The 22,576-nt window shown below is 48.4% G+C and overlaps 1 protein-coding gene across 2 annotated transcripts in view; it reads right to left on the bottom strand.

Annotated features, from left to right (window-relative positions):
* The window catches only part of CGREF1 (cell growth regulator with EF-hand domain 1), an 88,156-nt gene that overhangs the window by 33,043 nt on the left and 32,537 nt on the right, over positions 1–22,576 (bottom strand). Inside the window, exons 1-2 of one of the 2 annotated variants that reach the window (XM_075849271.1) lie at positions 10,981–11,077; positions 1,769–1,855 (exon numbers count right to left, since the gene is read on the bottom strand). In XM_075849271.1, the coding sequence (XP_075705386.1) occupies positions 1,769–1,845 (77 nt within the window). In that variant the 5' untranslated portion in view covers positions 1,846–1,855; positions 10,981–11,077. Of the gene's footprint in view, positions 1–1,768; positions 1,856–10,980; positions 11,078–22,576 lie in introns of those variants that run through there. The other variant, XM_075849270.1, reaches the window with a different exon arrangement.

The following is a 22,576-nucleotide window of genomic DNA, read 5'->3' on the forward strand; positions in this document are numbered from 1 at the left end:
GGACCTGACATCTACAGATGGAACCATGCAGGGAACCCACTGAGATAGAACCAGGGTGACATTGTACTGGGGCCTCCTCAGCAGGCCTGGACCTGACATCTGAAGATAGGACCATGCAGGGAACCCACTGAGATAGAACCAGGGTGACATTGTACTGGGTCCTTATCAGCAGGCCTGGACCTGACATCTACAGATAGAACCAGGGTGACATTGTACTGGGTCCTTATCAGTAGGCCTCGACCTGACATCTACAGATGGAACCATGCAGGGAACCCACTGAGATAGAACCAGGGTGGCATTGTACTGGGGCCTCATCAACAAGCCTGGACCTGACATCTACAGATAGAACCATGCAGAGAACTCACTGAGATAGAACCAGGGTGACATTGTACTGGGTCCTTATTAGCAGGCCTGGACCTGACATCTACAGATAGAACCATGCAGAGAACTCACTGAGATAGAACCAGGGTGACATTGTACTGGGTCCTTATTAGCAGGCCTGGACCTGACATCTACAGATAGAACCATGCAGAGAACCCACTGAGATAGAACCAGGGTGACATTGTACTGGGTCCTTATCAGCAGGCCTGGACCTGACATCTACAGATAGAACCATGCAGAGAACCCACTGAGATGGAACCACGGTGACATTGTACTGGGTCCTTATCAGCAGGCCTGGACCTGACATCTACAGATGGAACCATGCAGGGAACCCACTGAGATAGAACCAGGGTGACATTGTACTGGGTCCTTATCAGCAGGCCTGGACCTGACATCTACAGATAGAACCTTAGAGAGAACTCACTGAGATAGAACCAGGGTGACATTGTACTGGGTCCTTATCAGCAGGCCTGGACTTGACATCTACAGATAGAACCATAGAGAGAACCCACTGAGATAGAACCAGGGTGACATTGTACTGGGTCCTTATCAGCAGGCCTGGACCTGACATCTACAGATAGAACCATGCAGAGAACCCACTGAGATGGAACCAGGGTGACATTGTACTGGGTCCTTATCAGCAGGCCTGGACCTGACATCTACAGATGGAACCATGCAGAGAACCCACTGAGATAGAACCAGGGTGACATTGTACTGGGTCCTTATCAGCAGGCCTGGACCTGACATCTACAGATAGAACCATAGAGAGAACCCACTGAGATAGAACCAGGGTGACATTGTACTGGGTCCTTATCAGCAGGCCTGGACCTGACATCTACAGATAGAACCATGCAGAGAACCCACTGAGATGGAACCACGGTGACATTGTACTGGGTCCTTATCAGCAGGCCTGGACCTGACATCTACAGATAGAACCATGCAGAGAACCCACTGAGATAGAACCAGGGTGACATTGTACTGGGTCCTTATCAGCAGGCCTGGACCTGACATCTACAGATAGAACCAGACAGATCCGATCCACATCCGGCCACGCTGATGGGAACTGAAGAGGGATTTCCAATCATTGTAGTTTTACAAGAGAGTTGGGGACATAGACTATCCAAACCAGGAGTAGGATAACTATATTGTTGGTGGACCTCAAAGACTGCATTAGGTGCTGAAGTTGCATCATAAATTAGGACTAGGAACGTATTCTAAACATAAGAAGTCACATTTATGGGTTGTATCTCGGGGTTTGACCCCAATTTGCCTGTATTTTTCATCCACTGGATTTTCTAGTAGGGGATGTGATAAGTCGGACTAGTGGAACCAGAACCTGAAGGAGACGCTGCAGCCTCCACATTGTCCCACTTACTGTGTCACTTACCTGCTATCTGTCCTAGGAGCAGCAAGTCCATGACTGAGGAACATGGGCAGCAGCCAGACCAGAACCAAACCCCTCATAGTGGAGTCTCTGCAAAGTAAAAGAAAAGGTATATCAGTCTGTCCGAGCCGTGTGCTGTGGACACAAGATGTGGACCTTCCCTCACCCTGGATACGAAAAGATCAACAAGATTATTGGTTTCTAAATGATAGAAAATGTATAAAAGAGAGGGAATAATAATCAGCAAATTACTGTATAAATATCAGCACATGAACAGGGGCGGGGCCGTGACAACCTCTCACACATGATATGCAGGCTGGTTGTCAGTAGTAATAGATGAATAGCTGTTACTGTATATAAGATGTGTGGATCTCATGTCTGATCACATGTAATTATATTATATATCAGTGATGTCAGTAACAGGGGGCGGAGCTGTGACAACCTCTCACACATGATATACAGGCTGGTTGTCAGTAGTAATAGATGAATAGCTGTGACTGTATATAAGATGTGTGGATCTCATGTCTGATCACATGTAATTATATTATATATCAGTGATGTCAGTAACAGGGGGCGGGGCTGTGACAACCTCTCACACATGATATGCAGGCTGGTTGTCAGTAGTAATAGATGAATAGCTGTGACTGTATATAAGATGTGTGGATCTCATGTCTGATCACAGTGTAATTATATTATATATCAGTGATGTCAGTAACAGGGGGCGGGGCTGTGACAACCTCTCACACATGATATAGAGGCTGGTTGTCAGTAGTAATAGATGAATAGCTGTTACTGTATATAAGATGTGTGGATCTCATGTCTGATTTACAGTGTAATTATATTATATATCAGTGATGTCAGTAACAGGGGGCGGGTGTAATGTCGGGGTAGGGAAACAGACAAGTGAGCCCTAATCTACCCGCCACTCAGTCCCTGCCTACTTGCAACGACCCGCCCTAGGCTGCGGGGTACAACTGGGCGACGGTCCCTACACTCAATAGGTGCATGACAGACAAACAGACAAGGGTACAAAGAAGACAGGGAAATGGGGAAGTTGCCCACGGGAACACCGTGAGCAACAAGCAAGGTGAACGAGCCGAGTCAAACCAGGAGATGAGCGAGGTACAAAAACGCAGAGCAGAAGAGTGGTCAGAGAAGCCAAGGTCAATCACAAGCAGAGGATCAGTAGTTCAAGAAGCTGCAGCAGGGCCAGGAAATCAACAGAGAAGAATCACAAGCAAAGGAGGAACAGGAAAGGCAGGTATAAATAGACAGAGGGCGGGAGCTAGCTCCGTCTGGCCAGGCTGTGATAGGCTCTCCCACTCCTAAGCCTGCCATCCTGAGTGGTTGAAGATGGAGTCAGTCTCACAGACATAGAAGCAGGTGCAGACTGATTACCTATGGGTGTCGACACAGAAGTTGTGTGTAATGGCAGGGGGTAGGGAGTCGGACAAGTGAGCCCTAATCTACCCGCCACTCTGTCCCTGCCTACTTGCAACGACCCGCCCTAGGCGACGGGGTACAACTGGGCGGCGGTCCCTGCGCTCAGTAAGTGCACGACAAACATACAAAGGAACACAAGCAAGGAAAAGGGGCCGTTGCCCACGGCAACACCGTGAGCAACCAGAGTGGTGAACGAGCCGAGTCAAGCCAGGAGTGTGCGAGGTACAAAACGAAAAGCAGAAGAGTAGTCGGTAAGCCAGGGTCTGTATGGAGCAGGATCAAAAATAGCAGGAGCTGTAGCTGGGCCAGGAAACCACAAGGAAAGAATCACAAGCACCGAGGGACAGGAAGTGCAGGCTTAAATAGACCGAGGGCGGGAGCTAGCTGAGTCTGGCCAGGTTACGATAGGCTCTCCCACTCCTAAGCCTGCCAGCCTGAATGGTGGAAGCAGGAGTCAGTCTCAGGGATGAAGATTCAGGTGCTGACTGATTAGTTCTGGGAGTTAACCCCGAAGCTGTGCCTGGCAGATCCTTTACAGTACCCCCCCTTTTATGAGGGGCCACCGGACCCTTTCTAAGTGGACCTGACTTACTGGGGAAACGCAGGTGGAACCTCCTGACCAATACCCCAGCGTGAACATCCCGGGCGGGTACCCAAGTCCTCTCCTCGGGCCCGTATCCTCTCCAATGGACCAGGTACTGGAGGGAGCCTTGGACCGTCTTGCTGTCCACAATCCTGGCCACCTCGAATTCCACCCCCTCAGGGGTGAGGATAAGAACAGGAGGTCTCCTCGAGGGAGCCAAGGACGGGGAGCAGCGTTTGAGGAGGGAGGCATGAAACACGTCGTGTATCCGAAAAGACGGGGGTAACTCCAGCCGGAAAGGAGACAGGATTGAGGACCTCAATGACCTTATACGGCCCAATAAACCAAGGAGCAAACTTCTTGGACGGAACCTTGAGACGCAAGTTCCTAGACGATAACCACACCAGATCCCCGACCATAAACAGGGGGTTAGCAGAACGTTTTTTATCAGCCTGAGTTTTTTGTACGCTCTGGGACACCTCTAGGTTTTTCTGAACCTGGGCCCAGACTGTGCACAGTTCCCGATGAACGACCTCTACCTCAGGATTGTTGGAACTACCAGGTGAAACGGAGGAGAACCATGGATTAAACCCAAAATTACAAAAAAAAGGAGAGACCCCTGACGAGTTACTGACCCGGTTATTAAGGGAAAATTCGGCGAGGGGAATGAATGAGACCCAATCATATTGACAGTCAGAGACAAAACACCTTAAAGAGGCTCTGTCACCAGATTTTGCAGCCCCTATCTGCTATTGCAGCAGATCGGCGCTGCAATGTAGATTACAGTAACGTTTTTATTTTTAAAAAACGAGCATTTTTGGCCAAGTTATGACCATTTTCGTATTTATGCAAATGAGGCTTGCAAAAGTACAAGTGGGCGTGTTGAAAAGTAAAAGTACAACTGGGCGTGTATTATGTGCGTACATCGGGGCGTGTTTACTACTTTTACTAGCTGGGCGTTGTGTATAGAAGTGTCATCCACTTCTCTTCACAACGCCCAGCTTCTGGCAGTGCAGCACTGTGACGTCACTCACAGGTCCTGCATCGTGTCGGCACCAGAGGCTACAGATGATTCTGCAGCAGCATCGGCGTTTGCAGGTAAGTCGATGTAGCTACTTACCTGCAAATGCTGATGCTGCTGCAGAATCAACTGTAGCCTCTGGTGCCGACACGATGCAGGACCTGTGAGTGACGTCACAGATCTGCACTGCCAGAAGCTGGGCGTTGTGAAGAGAAGTGGATGACACTTCTATACACAACGCCCAGCTAGTAATAGTAGTAAACACGCCCCGATGTACGCACATAATACACGCCCAGTTGTACTTTTACTTTTCAACACGCCCAGTTGTACTTTTGCAAGCCTCATTTGCATAAATACGAAAATGGTCATAACTTGGCCAAAAATGCTCGTTTTTTAAAAATAAAAACGTTACTGTAATCTACATTGCAGCGCCGATCTGCTGCAATAGCAGATAGGGGTTGCACAATGTGGTGACAGAGCCTCTTTAAGTATTGTTCTAGAGATTGATTAGTCCTCTCCGTTTGACCATTGGTTTCAGGATGGAAGGCAGAGGAGAAGGACAGATCAATCCCCAACTTCATACAGAAGGCTCTCCAAAACAATGAAACAAATTGTACCCCTCTGTCCGAAACAATATTGACAGGGACCCCATGGAGACGCAGGATGTGTTTGACAAACAAGGTAGCCAACGTTTTGGCGTTGGGTAGTTTCTTGAGGCACAAAGTGGCACATCTTACTGAAGCGGTCCACCACCACCCACACCACCGACTTGCCTTGGGATGGAGGCAAATCGGTGATAAAATCCATGGAGATATGTGTCCAAGGTCTCTGGGGAATGGGCAACGAACGCAGTAAGCCCGCTGGTCGGGACCTGGGAGTCTTGGACCTAGCACAAACCTCACAAGCGGCGACGTAGGCCTTAACGTCTTTAGGCAACCCAGGCCACCAATAATTTCTGGAAATGAGGTGTTTGGTACCCAGGATGCCTGGATGGCCAGATAGTGCAGAGTCATGATTTTCCCTAAGTACCCTTAGCCGGAATTGCAGGGGAACAAACAGCTTGTTCTCAGGAAGGTTCCCGGGAGCTGCACCTTGATCAGCAGCAATATCAGAGACTAAATCAGAATCGATCGAGGAAATGATTATACCTGGAGGCAAAATACAAGCAGGATCTTCCTCCGAAGGAGGGCTGGCCATGAAGCTACGCGACAGTGCATCAGCCTTAATATTTTTAGACCCAGCCCTATAGGTAACCAAAAAATTGAATCTGGTAAAAAATAACGCCCATCGAGCTTGTCTCGGGTTTAGCCTCCGGGCAGATTCTAGGAAAACCAGATTCTTGTAGTCGGTAAGGACCGTTACCTGGTGCCTAGCCCCCTCCAGGAAGTGGCGCCACTCTTCAAATGCCCATTTAATGGCTAAGAGTTTGCGGTTGCCAATATCATAGTTACTTTCAGTTGGCGAAAACTTCCTGGAGAAGTAGGCACAGGGGCGGAGATGGGTGAGGGACCTGGTACCCTGGGACAAGACAGCCCCCACTCCCACCTCAGATGCGTCAACTTCCACGATAAATGGCTCCATTTGGTTGGGCTGAACCAGCACCGGGGCCGAGACAAAGCACTTCTTAAGGACCTCAAAATCCTGGACAGCCTCAGGAGGCCAGTGAAGGAGATCAGCACCTTTGCGAGTGAGGTCCGTAAGGGGCTTAGCGATGACCGAGAAGTTAGCAATAAATCTCCTGTAATAATTAGCGAACCCCAAAAAACACTGTAACGCCTTCAGGGAGGCAGGTTGGACCCATTCCGCCACAGCCTGAACCTTGGCGGGGTCCATGCGGAATTCATGAGGAGTGAGGATTTGACCCAAAAATGGAATCTCCTGTACCCCAAACACACATTTTTCGGTTTTGGCAAACAGTTTGTTTTCCCGAAGGACCTGGAGCACCTTCCTGACATGCTCAATGTGGGAGGACCAGTCCTTGGAAAACACCAGTATGTCATCAAGGTACACTACAAGAAATACCCCCAGGTAATTTCTCAAAATCTCATTTATGAAATTCTGGAAGACCGCAGGGGCATTACACAACCCAAAGGGCATGACGAGGTATTCGAAATGGCCTTCGGGCGTGTTAAACGCAGTCTTCCACTCATCCCCCTCTTTGATGCGAATAAGGTTATACGCCCCCCGTAGATCCAATTTAGAAAACCATTGGGCCCCCTGAACCTGATTAAAGAGATCAGGAATCAAAGGAAGGGGATACTGGTTCCTTACCGTGACCTTATTCAGGCTATGGTAGTCAATGCATGGCCTAAGACCACCATCCTTCTTCCCCACGAAGAAGAAGCCAGCACCTACCGGAGAAGAAGAGGGACGAATGTAACCCTTGGCCAGGCATCCCTGGATATACTCTCTCATGGCTTCACGTTCGGGACAAGAGAGATTAAATATCCTACTCTTAGGGAGCTTAGCTCCTGGTACCAATTCGATAGCGCAATCGTATTCTCTATGAGGAGGTAACACTTCGGAGGCCTCCCTAGAGAAAACATCAGCGAAGTCCTGAACAAACTCGGGTAGCGTATTCGCCTCCTTAGGGGGAGAAATAGAATTAACAGAAAACATGACGTACAACATTCATTACCCCATTTGGTAAGCTCCCCAGTATTCCAGTCAAACGTGGTATTATGCAACTGCAACCAGGGAAGACCTAGAACCAAATCGTACGATAATCCCTGCATCAACAGTACAGAGCATTGCTCCAAATGCATGGAGCCAACAAGGAGTTCAAAAACAGGGGTATGCTGTGTAAAATAACCATTAGCAAGAGGAGTGGAGTCGATACCCACTACCGGGACAGGTTTAGGCAAATCAATCAGAGGCATAGCAAGAGACATAGCAAATTCCACAGACATGATATTAGTAGAGGACCCTGAATCCACGAAGGCACTGCCGGTAGCAGACCTACCACCAAAAGAGACCTGAAAGGGAAGCAAGATCTTAGTACGTTTCATATTTACGGGAAATACCTGAGCGCCCAAGTGACCTCCACGATGATCACTTAGACGCGGAAGTTCTCTGGCTGAAATCTTACGCTTAGGACAGTTGTTCACTTGATGCTTGTCGTCCCCACAGTAGAAGCAGAGACCATTCTTCCTGCGGAATTCTCTACGTTGTTGGGGGGACACGGAGGCCCCGAGTTGCATAGGTATCTCTGAAGCTTTCGGGGAGGAACGAAGCAACGGAGCTTCAGGAGGCATCATAGGGGAGTCGGAGGAGAAAACACATAAACGTTCACGTTGTCGTTCCCTGAGACGTCGGTCAAGTCGTACCGCTAAAGTCATAACCTGGTCTAGGGAGTCAGAAGAGGGATAGCTAACTAGCAGGTCTTTCAGGGCATTCGACAGACCCAACCTAAACTGGCACCTTAAGGCAGGGTCATTCCACCGAGAAGCTACGCACCACTTCCGAAAGTCAGAGCAATACTCCTCAACAGGTCTCTTACCCTGACTTAAGGTCACCAGCTGACTCTCGGCAAAGGCAGTCCTGTCAGTCTCGTCATAAATAAGTCCGATGTAATGGCAGGAAGGAGGTGAAGGGAAAGTGAGCCCTAATCTACCCACCGCCTGTCCCTGCCTACTTGCAACGACCCGCCCTAGGCGACGGGGTACAACTGGGCGGCGGTCCCTACGCTGTCTAAGTGCACGGGAGAACAAACATGGAACACGCAAGGGAAGGGGCAGTAGCCACGGAACGCCGCGAGGAAACGGAGCGGTGAATGAGTAGTCAGGACCAGGATGAAGTGGAGTATACCAAAGTGAGCACGGAGAAGGAAGCAAGCCAGTGGCAAAGCGAAGCAGGTTAAGCGGAACTGCAACAAGGCAGAAGCACGGCAGAAGCAGGCTGGAGCAAGCAGCAGAGAGGCCAGGAATCCAGAAGAATTACAAGCACTGAGGAAGAGAACACAGCAGGTAATAAAGGACAGGGGGCGGAGCTAACTCTGACTGACCAGGCCACGATAGGCTCTCCCACTCCTGAGCCTGCCACCCTGGTTGGTGGGAGATGGTGTCAGTCGAACAGGTCTGGCCTCAGGTGTGGATTGATTAATCCCAGGAGTATACCTAGACGTAGTACCTGGCAGATCCCTAACATCCGAGAGCAGAAAAGAAACAATCAACGGAGGAAAGTTCAGGGGCGTCAGGAGCCAAGGAGAAGGCCCACTCTTGGGGCCCTTCCTGGAGCCGGGACATAATTATACCCACCCGCTGGCTCTCAGAACCTGAGGAATGAGGCTTTAAACGAAAGTAAAGCCTACAACTCTCCCGAAAGGAGAAAAAAGCCCTCTGGTCCCCTGAGAACCGGTCGGGCAACTTGAGGTGGGGTTCAAGAGGTGCGGTGAGGGGAACTACCAGGGTAGCATCAGGCTGGTTGACCCTCTGAGCCAGGGCCTGGACCTGTAGGGAGAGACCCTGCATTTGGTGAGCCAGGGTCTCACGGGGGTCCAAAGTGGTGTCAGGGACCAGGGGTAGACTAGGTATGGGCTTGTGATTATGTAATGGCAGGGGGTAGGGAGACGGACAAGTGAGCCCTAATCTACCCGCCACTCTGTCCCTGCCTACTTGCAACGACCCGCCCTAGGCGACGGGGTACAACTGGGCGGCGGTCCCTGCGCTCAGTAAGTGCACGACAAACATACAAAGGAACACAAGCAAGGAAAAGGGGCCGTTGCCCACGGCAACACCGTGAGCAACCAGAGTGGTGAACGAGCCGAGTCAAGCCAGGAGTGTGCGAGGTACAAAATGAAAAGCAGAAGAGTAGTCGGTAAGCCAGGGTCTGTATGGAGCAGGATCAAAAATAGCAGGAGCTGTAGCTGGGCCAGGAAACCACAAGGAAAGAATCACAAGCACCGAGGGACAGGAAGTGCAGGCTTAAATAGACCGAGGGCGGGAGCTAGCTGAGTCTGGCCAGGTTACGATAGGCTCTCCCACTCCTAAGCCTGCCAGCCTGAATGGTGGAAGCAGGAGTCAGTCTCAGGGATGTATTCTCAGGTGCTGACTGATTAGTTCTGGGAGTTAACCCCGAAGCTGTGCCTGGCAGATCCTTTACATTGTGTCTGGCAGATCCTTTACAGCGGGGCTGTGACAACCTCTCACATGATATACAGGCTGGTTGTCAGTAGTAATAGATGAATCGTTGTTACTGTATATAAGATGTGTGGATCTCATGTCTGATCACATGTAATTATATTATATATCAGTGATGTCAGTAACGGGGCGGGGCTGCGACAACCTCTCACACATGATATACAGGCTGGTTGTCAGCAGTAATAGATGAATAGCTGTTACTGTATATAAGATGTGTGGATCTCGTGTCTGATCACAATGTAATTATATATCAGTGATGTCAGTAACAGGGGGCGGAGCTGTGACAACCTCTCACACATGATATACAGGCTGGTTGTCAGTAGTAATAGATGAATAGCTGTTACTGTATATAAGATGTATGGATCTCATGTCTGATCACAATGTAATTATATTATATATCAGTGATGTCAGTAACAGGGGCGGGGCTGTGACAACCTCTCACACATGATATACAGGCTGGTTGTCAGTAGTAATAGATGAATAGCTGTCACTGTATATAAGATGTATGGATCTCATGTCTGATCACAATGTAATTATATTATATATCAGTGATGTCAGTAACAGAGGGCGGAGCTGTGACAACCTCTCACACATGATATACAGGCTGGTTGTCAGTGGTAATAGATGAATAGCTGTTACTGTATATAAGATGTGTGGATCTCATGTCTGATCACAGTGTAATTATATTATATATCAGTGATGTCAGTAACAGGGGGCGGGGCTGTGACAACCTCTCACACATGATACACAGGCTGGTTGTCAGTAGTAATAGATGAATAGCTGTGACTGTATATAAGATGTGTGGATCTCATGTCTGATCACAATGTAGTTATATTATATATCAGTGATGTCAGTAACAGGGGGCGGGGCTGTGACAACCTCTCACACATGATATACAGGCGGGTTGTCAGTAGTAATAGATGAGTAGCTGTTACTGTAGTATAAGGTGTAGTATAGTGGGTGGGCGGGACTGTGACAACCTCTCATTTTGGAATGAAAGCTTCTGAATGCTGTGAAGGACGTTCCTCACCTGTCTTCTCTAGATGCTGCTGGGACAATCCAGGTGTTTTCTCAGTAGTTGTGTGAGAACATTGGGGTGGGAGCACGGGTGATAAGTTCTCGCCTTGTTTGTAGCCTGTGGGTGGAGTATAACACGTTTTTTTCCCCTGAGTAGAACCCTCAGCAGGTGTAAGTAGAAATGTTCCAGGAAGAGAGGGACAACAATGGTTATGTAGAAATCTCTGACTTTGTTTATTACGTTTCTTGGTCCCAGATAACAGATCTGTAAAGTCTCCGCCTAAACGCAGCAAGAACAGAAAGTGATAGAGAGAGAGGTCTTCCAGAGAGAGAGGTCTTCCAGAGAGAGAGGTCTTTTAGAGAGAGAGGTGTTCCAGAGAGAGAGGCGTTCCAGAGAGAGAGGTTTTTCAGAGAGAGAGGTTTTCCAGAGAGAGAGGTCTGCCAGAGAGAGAGGTTTTCTAGAGAGAGAGGTCTGCCAGAGAGAGAGGTGTTCCAGAGAGAGAGGTCTGCCAGAGAGAGGCGTTCCAGAGAGAGAGGTCTTCTAGAGTGAGATGTTTCCAGAGAGAGAGGTCTTCCAGAGAGAGAGGTTTTCTAGAGAGAGAGAGGTGTTCCAGAGAGAGAGGCGTTCCAGAGAGAGAGGTCTTCTAGAGTGAGAGGTTTCCAGAGAGAGAGAGGTTTTCTAGAGAGAGAGGTCTTCCAGAGAGAGAGGTGTTCCAGAGAGAGAGGCGTTCCAGAGAGAGAGAGGTCTTCTAGAGTGCGAGGTTTCCAGAGAGAGAGGTCTTCCATCCTCAAACCACCCATAACTTGTCCGAAATAATGTGGTAGACCAACTCTAGAGGTGGCAAACCACTGCACAAGCATCAGGGCTTTCACTAAATCACCCACACTCTTAGGGGTTGGATGTGTGAAAATGGGCCCAGCTGCAATACCAGAGACAATCATGGATGGGGAGGGGGCGCTGTAACTGGATAAAATCAGTGGCTTTCTTCAGATACCAGACAACACCACAGTTCTCGGGTGAAGGGAGTTTTGTCACTAACCTTCAACTAACCTTCAACTACTCCAGACGAGAAATAAATGGGGTTTTACACGGGGCGATTATGGGGCAGATCATTAGTTCATATAACGCTCATTGCCAATAATTGTCCTGTGTAAACACGGGAACAATCAGCAGATGAACGAGGAAATGCTGGAGACGAACGAGGAAACGCTGGAGATAAACGAGAAAACGCTGGAGATAAATGAGGAAATGCTGGAGACGAACGAGGAAACGCTGGACATAAACGAGGAAACGCTGGAGATAAACAAGGAAACGCTGGAGATAAATGAGGAAACGCTGGAGATAAACGAGGAAACGCTGGAGATAAACGAGGAAACGCTGGAGACGAACGAGGAAACGCTGGAGATAAATGAGGAAACGCTGGAGATAAACGAGGAAATGCTGGAGACGAACGAGGAAACGCTGGAGATAAATGAGGAAACGCTGGAGATAAACGAGGAAACGCTGGAGATAAATAAGGAAACGCTGCAGAAGAACGAGGAAACGCTGGAGACGAACGAGGAAACGCTGGAGATAAACGAGGAAACACTGGAGATAAACGAGGAAACGCTGGAGACGAACGAGGAAATGCTGGAGATAAACGAGAAAACGCTGGATATAAACGAGGAAACGCTGCAGACGAACGAGGAAACGTTGGAGATAAACGAGAAAACGCTGGAGATAAACGAGGAAACGCTGGAGATAAACGAGGAAACGCTGGAGATAAATGAGGAAACGCTGGAGACGAACGAGGAAACGCTGGAGATAAACGAGGAAACGCTGGAGATAAACGAGGAAACGCTGGAGATAAACGAGGAAACGCTGGAGACAAACGAGGAAACGCTGGAGATAAACGAGAAAACGCTGGAGATAAACGAGGACACGCTGAAGAAGAACGAGGAAACGCTGGAGATAAATGAGGAAACGCTGGAGATAAACGAGGAAACGCTGGAGACGAACGAGGAAACGCTGGAGATAAATGAGGAAACGCTGGAGATAAAACGAGGAAACGCTGGAGATAAACGAGGAAACGCTGGAGATAAATAAGGAAACGCTGGAGATAAACGAGGAAACGCTGGTGATAAACGAGGAAACGCTGGAGACGAACGAGGAAACGCTGGAGATAAACGAGAAAACGCTGGATATAAACGAGGAAACGCTGCAGACGAACGAGGAAACGTTGGAGATAAACGAGAAAACGCTGGAGATAAACGAGGAAACGCTGGAGATAAACGAGGAAACGCTGGATATAAACGAGGAAACGCTGGAGATAAATGAGGAAACGCTGGAGACGAACGAGGAAACGCTGGAGATAAACGAGGAAACGCTGGAGATAAACGAGGAAACGCTGGAGATAAACGAGGAAACGCTGGAGATAAATAAGGAAACGCTGCAGACGAACGAGGAAACGCTGGAGACGAACGGGGAAACGCTGGAGATAAACGAGGAAACGCTGGAGATAAACGAGGAAACGCTGGAGACGAACGAGGAAACGCTGGAGATAAACGAGAAAACGCTGGATATAAACGAGGAAACGCTGCAGACGAACGAGGAAACGTTGGAGATAAACGAGAAAACGCTGGAGATAAACGAGGAAACGCTGGAGATAAACGAGGAAACGCTGGAGATAAACGAGGAAACGCTGGAGATAAACGAGGAAACGCTGGAGATAAATAAGGAAACGCTGCAGACGAACGAGGAAACGCTGGAGACGAACGGGGAAACGCTGGAGATAAACGAGAAAACGCTGGAGATAAACGAGGAAACGCTGGAGATAAACGAGGAAACGCTGGAGATAAACGAGGAAACGCTGGAGATAAATGAGGAAACGCTGGAGACGAACGAGGAAACGCTGGAGATAAACGAGGAAACGCTGGAGATAAACGAGGAAACGCTGGAGACAAACGAGGAAACGCTGGAGATAAACGAGAAAACGCTGGAGATAAACGAAGACACGCTGGAGACGAACGAGGAAACGCTGGAGATAAATGAAGAAACGCTGGAGATAAACGAGGAAACGCTGGAGACGAACTAGGAAACGCTGGACATAAATGAGGAAACGCTGGAGATAAAACGAGGAAACGCTGGAGATAAACGAGGAAACGCTGGAGATAAATAAGGAAACGCTGCAGACGAACGAGGAAACGCTGGAGATAAACGAGAAAACGCTGGAGACAAACGAGGAAACGCTGGAGATAAACGAGGAAACGCTGGAGATAAATGAGGAAACGCTGGAGACGAACGAGGAAACGCTGGAGATAAAAGAGAAAACGCAGGATATAAACGAGGAAACGCTGCAGACGAACGAGGAAACGTTGGAGATAAACGAGAAAACGCTGGAGATAAACGAGGAAACGCTGGAGATAAATGAGGAAACGCTGGAGATAAACGAGAAAACACTGGAGATAAACGAGGAAACGCTGGAGATAAACGAGGAAACGCTGAAAATAAACGAGGAAACGCTGGAGATAAATGAGGAAACGCTGGAGACGAACGAGGAAATGCTGGAGATAAACGAGGAAACGCTGGAGATAAATGAGGAAACGCTGGAGATAAACGAGGAAACGCTGGTGATAAACGAGGAAACGCTGGAGACGAACGAGGAAACGCTGGAGATAAACGAGAAAACGCTGGATATAAACGAGGAAACGCTGCAGACGAACGAGGAAACGTTGGAGATAAACGAGAAAACGCTGGAGATAAACGAGGAAATGCTGGAGATAAACGAGGAAACGCTGGATATAAACGAGGAAACGCTGGAGATAAATGAGGAAACGCTGGAGATAAATGAGGAAACGCTGGAGACGAACGAGGAAACGCTGGAGATAAACGAGGAAACGCTGGAGATAAATGAGGAAACGCTGGAGATAAACGAGGAAACGCTGGAGACGAACGAGGAAACCCTGGAGATAAACGAGGAAATGCTGGTGATAAACGAGGAAACGCTGGAGATAAACGAGAAAACGCTGGAGATAAACGAGGACACGCTGGAGACGAACGAGGAAATGCTGCAGACGAACGAGGAAATGCTGGACATAAACGAGGAAACGCTGAAGATAAATGAGGAAACGCTGGAGACGAACGAGGAAACGCTGGAGTGAAACGAGGAAATGCTGTAGATAAATGAGGAAACGATGGAGATAAATGAGGAAACGCTGGAGATAAACGAGGACACGCTGGAGACGAACGAGGAAACGCTGCAGACGAACGAGGAAACGCTGGACATAAACGAGGAAATGCTGGAGATAAACGAGGAAACGCTGGAGATAAATAAGGAAACGCTGGAGATAAACGAGGAAATGCTGGAGATAAATGAGGAAACGCCGGAGATGAACGAGAAAACGCTGGAGAAGAACGAGGAAACGCTGCAGACGAACGAGGAAACGCTGGACATAAACGAGAAAACGCTGGAGACGAACGAGGAAACGCTGGAGATAAACGAGGAAACGCTGGAGATAAATGAGGAAACGCTGGAGACGAACGAGGAAACGCTGAAGATAAAAAAAAAAAAAGCAGGATATAAACGAGGAAACGCTGCAGATAAACGAGAAAACGCTGGAGATAAATGAGGAAACGCTGGAGATAAACGAGGAAACGCTGGAGATAAACGAGAAAACACTGGAGATAAACGAGGAAACGCTGGAGATAAACGAGGAAACGCTGGAGATAAACGAGGAAACGCTGGAGATAAACGAGGAAACGCTGGAGATAAATGAGGAAACGCTGGAGACGAACGAGGAAATGCTGGAGATAAACGAGGAAATGCTGGAGATAAATGAGGAAACGCTGGAGATAAACGAGGAAACGCTGGTGATAAACGAGGAAACGCTGGAGACGAACGAGGAAACGCTGGAGATAAACGAGAAAACGCTGGATATAAACGAGGAAACGCTGCAGACGAACGAGGAAACGTTGGAGATAAACGAGAAAACGCTGGAGATAAACGAGGAAATGCTGGAGATAAAAGAGGAAACGCTGGATATAAACGAGGAAACGCTGGAGATAAATGAGGAAACGCTGGAGACGAACGAGGAAACGCTGGAGATAAACGAGGAAACGCTGGAGATAAATGAGGAAACGCTGGAGATAAACGAGGAAAAAGCTGGAGACGAACGAGGAAACGCTGGAGATAAACGAGGAAATGCTGGTGATAAACGAGGAAACGCTGGAGATAAACGAGAAAACGCTGGAGATAAACGAGGACACGCTGGAGACGAACGAGGAAATGCTGCAGACGAACGAGGAAATGCTGGACATAAACGAGGAAACGCTGAAGATAAATGAGGAAACGCTGGAGACGAACGAGGAAACGCTGGAGATAAACGAGGAAATGCTGTAGATAAATGAGGAAACGCTGGAGATAAACGAGGAAACGCTGGAGATAAACGAGGACACGCTGGAGACGAACGAGGAAACGCTGCAGACGAACGAGGAAACGCTGGACATAAACGAGGAAACGCTGGAGACGAACGAGGAAACGCTGGAGACGAACGAGGAAACGCTGGAGATAAACGAGGAAATGCTGGAGATAAACGAGGAAACGCTGGAGATAAATAAGGAAACGCTGGAGATAAACGAGGAAACGCTGGAGATAAATGAGGAAACGCCGGAGATGAACGAGAAAACGCTGGAGATAAACGAGGAAACGCTGCAGACGAACGAGGAAACGCTGGACATAAACGAGAAAACGCTGGAGACGAACGAGGAAACGCTGGAGATAAACGAGGAAACGCTGGAGATAAATGAGGAAACGCTGGAGACGAACGAGGAAACGCTGGAGATAAAAGAGAAAACGCAGGATATAAACGAGGAAACGCTGCAGACGAACGAGGAAACGTTGGAGATAAACGAGGAAACGCTGGAGATAAACGAGAAAACGCTGGAGATAAACGAGGAAACGCTGGAGATAAACGAGGAAACGCTGGAGATAAACGAGGAAACGCTGGAGATAAATGAGGAAACGCTGGAGACGAACGAGGAAACGCTGGAGATAAATGAGGAAACGCTGGAGATAAACGAGGAAACGCTGGTGATAAACGAGGAAACGCTGGAGACGAACGAGGAAACGCTGGAGATAAACGAGGAAACGCTGGAGATAAATGAGGAAACGCTGGAGATAAACGAGGAAACGCTGGTGATAAACGAGGAAACGCTGGAGACGAACGAGGAAACGCTGGAGATAAACGAGAAAACGCTGGATATAAACGAGGAAACGCTGCAGACGAACAAGGAAACGTTGGAGATAAACGAGAAAACGCTGGAGATAAACGAGGAAATGCTGGAGATAAACGAGGAAACGCTGGATATAAACGAGGAAACGCTGGAGATAAATGAGGAAACGCTGGAGACGAACGAGGAAACGCTGGAGATAAACGAGGAAACGCTGGAGATAAATGAGGAAACGCTGGAGACGAACGAGGAAATGCTGCAGACGAACGAGGAAACGCTGGACATAAACAAGGAAACGCTGAAGATAAATGAGGAAACGCTGGAGACGAACGAGGAAACGCTGGAGATAAACGAGGAAACGCTGGAGATAAACGAGGAAATGCTGTAGATAAATGAGGAAACGCTGGAGATAAACGAGGAAACGCTGGAGATAAACGAGAAAACGCTGGAGATAAACGAGGACACGCTGGAGACGAACGAGGAAACGCTGCAGACGAACGAGGAAACGCTGGACATAAACGAGGAAACGCTGGAGACGAACGAGGAAACGCTGGAGACGAACGAGGAAACGCTGGAGATAAACGAAGAAATGCTGGAGATAAACGAGGAAACGCTGGAGATAAATAAGGAAACGCTGGAGATAAACGAGGAAATGCTGGAGATAAATGAGGAAACGCCGGAGATGAACGAGAAAACGCTGGAGATAAACGAGGAAATGCTGGAGACGAACGAGGAAACGCTGCAGACGAACGAGGAAACGCTGGAGATAAAGGAGAAAATGCTGGAGACAAATGAGGAAACGCTGGAGACGAACGAGGAAACGCCGGAGATAAACGAGAAAACGCTGGAGATAAACGAGAAAAACGCTGGATATAAATGAGGAAACGCTGGAGATAAACGAGGAAACGCTGGAGATAAACGAGGAAACACTGGAGATAGACGAGGAAACGCTGGAGACGTACGAGGAAACGCTGGAGATAAACGAGGAAACGCTGGAGATAAACGAAGAAACGCTGGAGATAAATGAGGAAACGCTGGAGATAAACGAGGAAACGCTGGAGATAAATGAGGAAACGCTGGAGACAAACGAGGAAACGCTGGAGATAAACGAGGAAACGCTGGAGATAAATGAGGAAACGCTGGAGATAAACGAGGAAACGCTGGAGATAAACGAGGAAACGCTGGAGACGAACGAGGAAACGCTGGAGATAAACGAGAAAACGCTGGATATAAACGAGGAAACGCTGGAGACGAACGAGGAAACGCTGGAGATAAACGAGAAAACGCTGGAGATAAACGAGGAAACGCTGGAGATAAACGAGGAAACGCTGGATATAAACGAGGAAACGCTGGAGATAAATGAGGAAACGCTGGAGACGAACGAGGAAACGCTGCAGACGAACGAGGAAACGCTGGAGATAAACGAAGAAATGCTGGAGATAAACGAGGAAACGCTGGAGATAAATAAGGAAACGCTGGAGATAAACGAGGAAATGCTGGAGATAAATGAGGAAACGCCGGAGATGAACGAGAAAACGCTGGAGATAAACGAGGAAATGCTGGAGACGAACGAGGAAACGCTGCAGACGAACGAGGAAACGCTGGAGATAAAGGAGAAAATGCTGGAGACAAATGAGGAAACGCTGGAGACGAACGAGGAAACGCCGGAGATGTATGAGGAAACGCTGGAGATAAACGAGAAAACGCTGGAGACGAACGAGGAAACGCTGGAGATAAACGAGGAAACGCTGGAGATAAATGAGGAAACGCTGGAGACGAACGAGGAAACGCTGGAGATAAAAGAGAAAACGCCGGATATAAACGAGGAAACGCTGCAGACGAACGAGGAAACGTTGGAGATAAACGAGAAAACGCTGGAGATAAACGAGAAAAACGCTGGATATAAATGAGGAAACGCTGGAGATAAATGAGGAAACGCTGGAGATAAACAAGGAAACGCTGGAGATAGACGAGGAAACGCTGGAGACGTACGAGGAAACGCTGGAGATAAACGAGGAAACGCTGGAGATAAACGAGGAAACGCTGGAGATAAATGAGGAAACGCTGGAGATAAACGAGGAAACGCTGGAGATAAATGAGGAAACGCTGGAGACAAACGAGGAAACACTGGAGATAAACGAGGAAACGCTGGAGATAAATGAGGAAACGCTGGAGATAAACGAGGAAACGCTGGAGATAAACTAGGAAACGCTGGAGACGAACGAGGAAACGCTGGAGATAAACGAGGAAACGCTGGAGATAAACTAGGAAACGCTGGAGACGAACGAGGAAACGCTGGAGATAAACGAGGAAACGCTGGAGATGAACGAGGAAACGCCGGAGATGAACGAGAAAACGCTGGAGATAAACGAGGAAATGCTGGAGACGAACGAGGAAACGCTGCAGACGAACGAGGAAACGCTGGAGATAAAGGAGAAAATGCTGGAGATAAACGAGGAAACGCTGGAGACGAACGAGGAAACGCCGGAGATGTATGAGGAAACGGTGGAGATAAACGAGGAAACGCTGGAGATAAACTAGGAAACGCTGGAGACGAACGAGGAAACGCTGGAGATAAACGAGGAAACGCTGGAGATAAACTAGGAAACGCTGGAGACGAACGAGGAAACGCTGGAGATAAACGAGGAAACGCTGGAGATAAACTAGGAAACGCTGGAGACGAACGAGGAAACGCTGGAGATAAACGAGAAAACGCTGGAGATAAACGAGGACACGCTGGAGACGAACGAGGAAACGCTGCAGACGAACGAGGAAACGCTGGACATAAACGAGGAAACACTGGAGATAAATGAGGAAACGCTGGAGACGAACGAGGAAACGCTGGAGATAAACGAGGAAATGGCGTAGATAAATGAGGAAACGCTGGAGATAAACGAGGAAACGCTGGAGACGAACGAGGAAACGCTGCAAACGAACGAGGAAACGCTGGACATAAACGAGGAAACGCTGGAGACGAACGAGGAAACGCTGGAGACGAACGAGGAAACGCTGGAGATAAACGAGGAAACGCTGGATATAAACGAGGAAACGCTGGAGATAAATGAGGAAACGCCGGAGATGAACGAGAAAACGCTGGAGATAAACGAGGAAATGCTGGAGACGAACGAGGAAACGCTGCAGACGAACGAGGAAACGCTGGAGATAAAGGAGAAAATGCTGGAGACAAATGAGGAAACGCTGGAGACGAACGAGGAAACGCCGGAGATAAACGAGAAAACGCTGGAGATAAACGAGAAAAACGCTGGATAAAAATGAGGAAACGCTGGAGATAAACGAGGAAACGCTGGAGATAAATGAGGAAACGCTGGAGATAAACGAGGAAACGCTGGAGATAAATGAGGAAACGCTGGAGACAAACGAGGAAACGCTGGAGATAAACGAGGAAACGCTGGAGATAAACGAGAAAACGCTGGATATAAACGAGGAAACGCTGGAGATAAACGAGGAAACGCTGGAGACGAACGAGGAAACGCTGGAGATAAACGAGAAAACGCTGGAGATAAACGAGGAAACGCTGGAGATAAACGAGGAAACGCTGGATATAAACGAGGAAACGCTGGAGATAAATGAGGAAACGCTGGAGACGAACGAGGAAACACTGCAGACGAACGAGGAAACGCTGGACATAAACGAGGAAACGCTGGAGACGAACGAGGAAACGCTGGAGACGAACGAGGAAACGCTGGAGATAAACGAAGAAATGCTGGAGATAAACGAGGAAACGCTGGAGATAAATAAGGAAACGCTGGAGATAAACGAGGAAATGCTGGAGATAAATGAGGAAACGCCGGAGATGAACGAGAAAACGCTGGAGATAAACGAGGAAATGCTGGAGACGAACGAGGAAACGCTGCAGACGAACGAGGAAACGCTGGAGATAAAGGAGAAAATGCTGGAGACAAATGAGGAAACGCTGGAGACGAACGAGGAAACGCCGGAGATAAACGAGAAAACGCTGGAGATAAACGAGAAAAACGCTGGATAAAAATGAGGAAACGCTGGAGATAAACGAGGAAACGCTGGAGATAAACGAGGAAACGCTGGAGATAGACGAGGAAACGCTGGAGACGTACGAGGAAACGCTGGAGATAAACGAGGAAACGCTGGAGATAAACGAGGAAACGCTGGAGATAAATGAGGAAACGCTGGAGATAAACGAGGAAACGCTGGAGATAAATGAGGAAACGCTGGAGACAAACGAGGAAACGCTGGAGATAAACGAGGAAACGCTGGAGATAAACAAGAAAACGCTGGATATAAACGAGGAAACGCTGGAGATAAACGAGGAAACGCTGGAGACGAACGAGGAAACGCTGGAGATAAACGAGAAAACGCTGGAGATAAACGAGGAAACGCTGGAGATAAACGAGGAAACGCTGGATATAAACGAGGAAACGCTGGAGATAAATGAGGAAACGCCGGAGATGAACGAGAAAACGCTGGAGATAAACGAGGAAATGCTGGAGACGAACGAGGAAACGCTGCAGACGAACGAGGAAACGCTGGAGATAAAGGAGAAAATGCTGGAGACAAATGAGGAAACGCTGGAGACGAACGAGGAAACGCCGGAGATAAACGAGAAAACGCTGGAGATAAACGAGAAAAACGCTGGATAAAAATGAGGAAACGCTGGAGATAAACGAGGAAACGCTGGAGATAAACGAGGAAACGCTGGAGATAGACGAGGAAACGCTGGAGACGTACGAGGAAACGCTGGAGATAAACGAGGAAACGCTGGAGATAAACGAGGAAACGCTGGAGATAAATGAGGAAACGCTGGAGATAAACGAGGAAACGCTGGAGATAAATGAGGAAACGCTGGAGACAAACGAGGAAACGCTGGAGATAAACGAGAAAACGCTGGATATAAACGAGGAAACGCTGGAGATAAACGAGGAAACGCTGGAGACGAACGAGGAAACGCTGGAGATAAACGAGAAAACGCTGGAGATAAACGAGGAAACGCTGGAGATAAACGAGGAAACGCTGGATATAAACGAGGAAACGCTGGAGATAAATGAGGAAACGCTGGAGACGAACGAGGAAACACGGAAACGCCGGAGATGAACGAGAAAACGCTGGAGATAAACGAGGAAATGCTGGAGACGAACGAGGAAACGCTGCAGACGAACGAGGAAACGCTGGAGATAAAGGAGAAAATGCTGGAGACAAATGAGGAAACGCTGGAGACGAACGAGGAAACGCCGGAGATGTATGAGGAAACGCTGGAGATAAACGAGAAAATGCTGGAGACAAATGAGGAAACGCTGGAGACGAACGAGGAAACGCCGGAGATAAACGAGAAAACGCTGTATATAAACGAGGAAACGCTGGAGATAAACGAGGAAACGCTGGAGACGAACGAGGAAACGCTGGAGAT

This window comes from Rhinoderma darwinii, unplaced genomic scaffold (assembly GCF_050947455.1).
Source record: "Rhinoderma darwinii isolate aRhiDar2 unplaced genomic scaffold, aRhiDar2.hap1 Scaffold_728, whole genome shotgun sequence".
NCBI classification, from domain to species: Eukaryota; Metazoa; Chordata; class Amphibia; order Anura; family Rhinodermatidae; genus Rhinoderma; species Rhinoderma darwinii.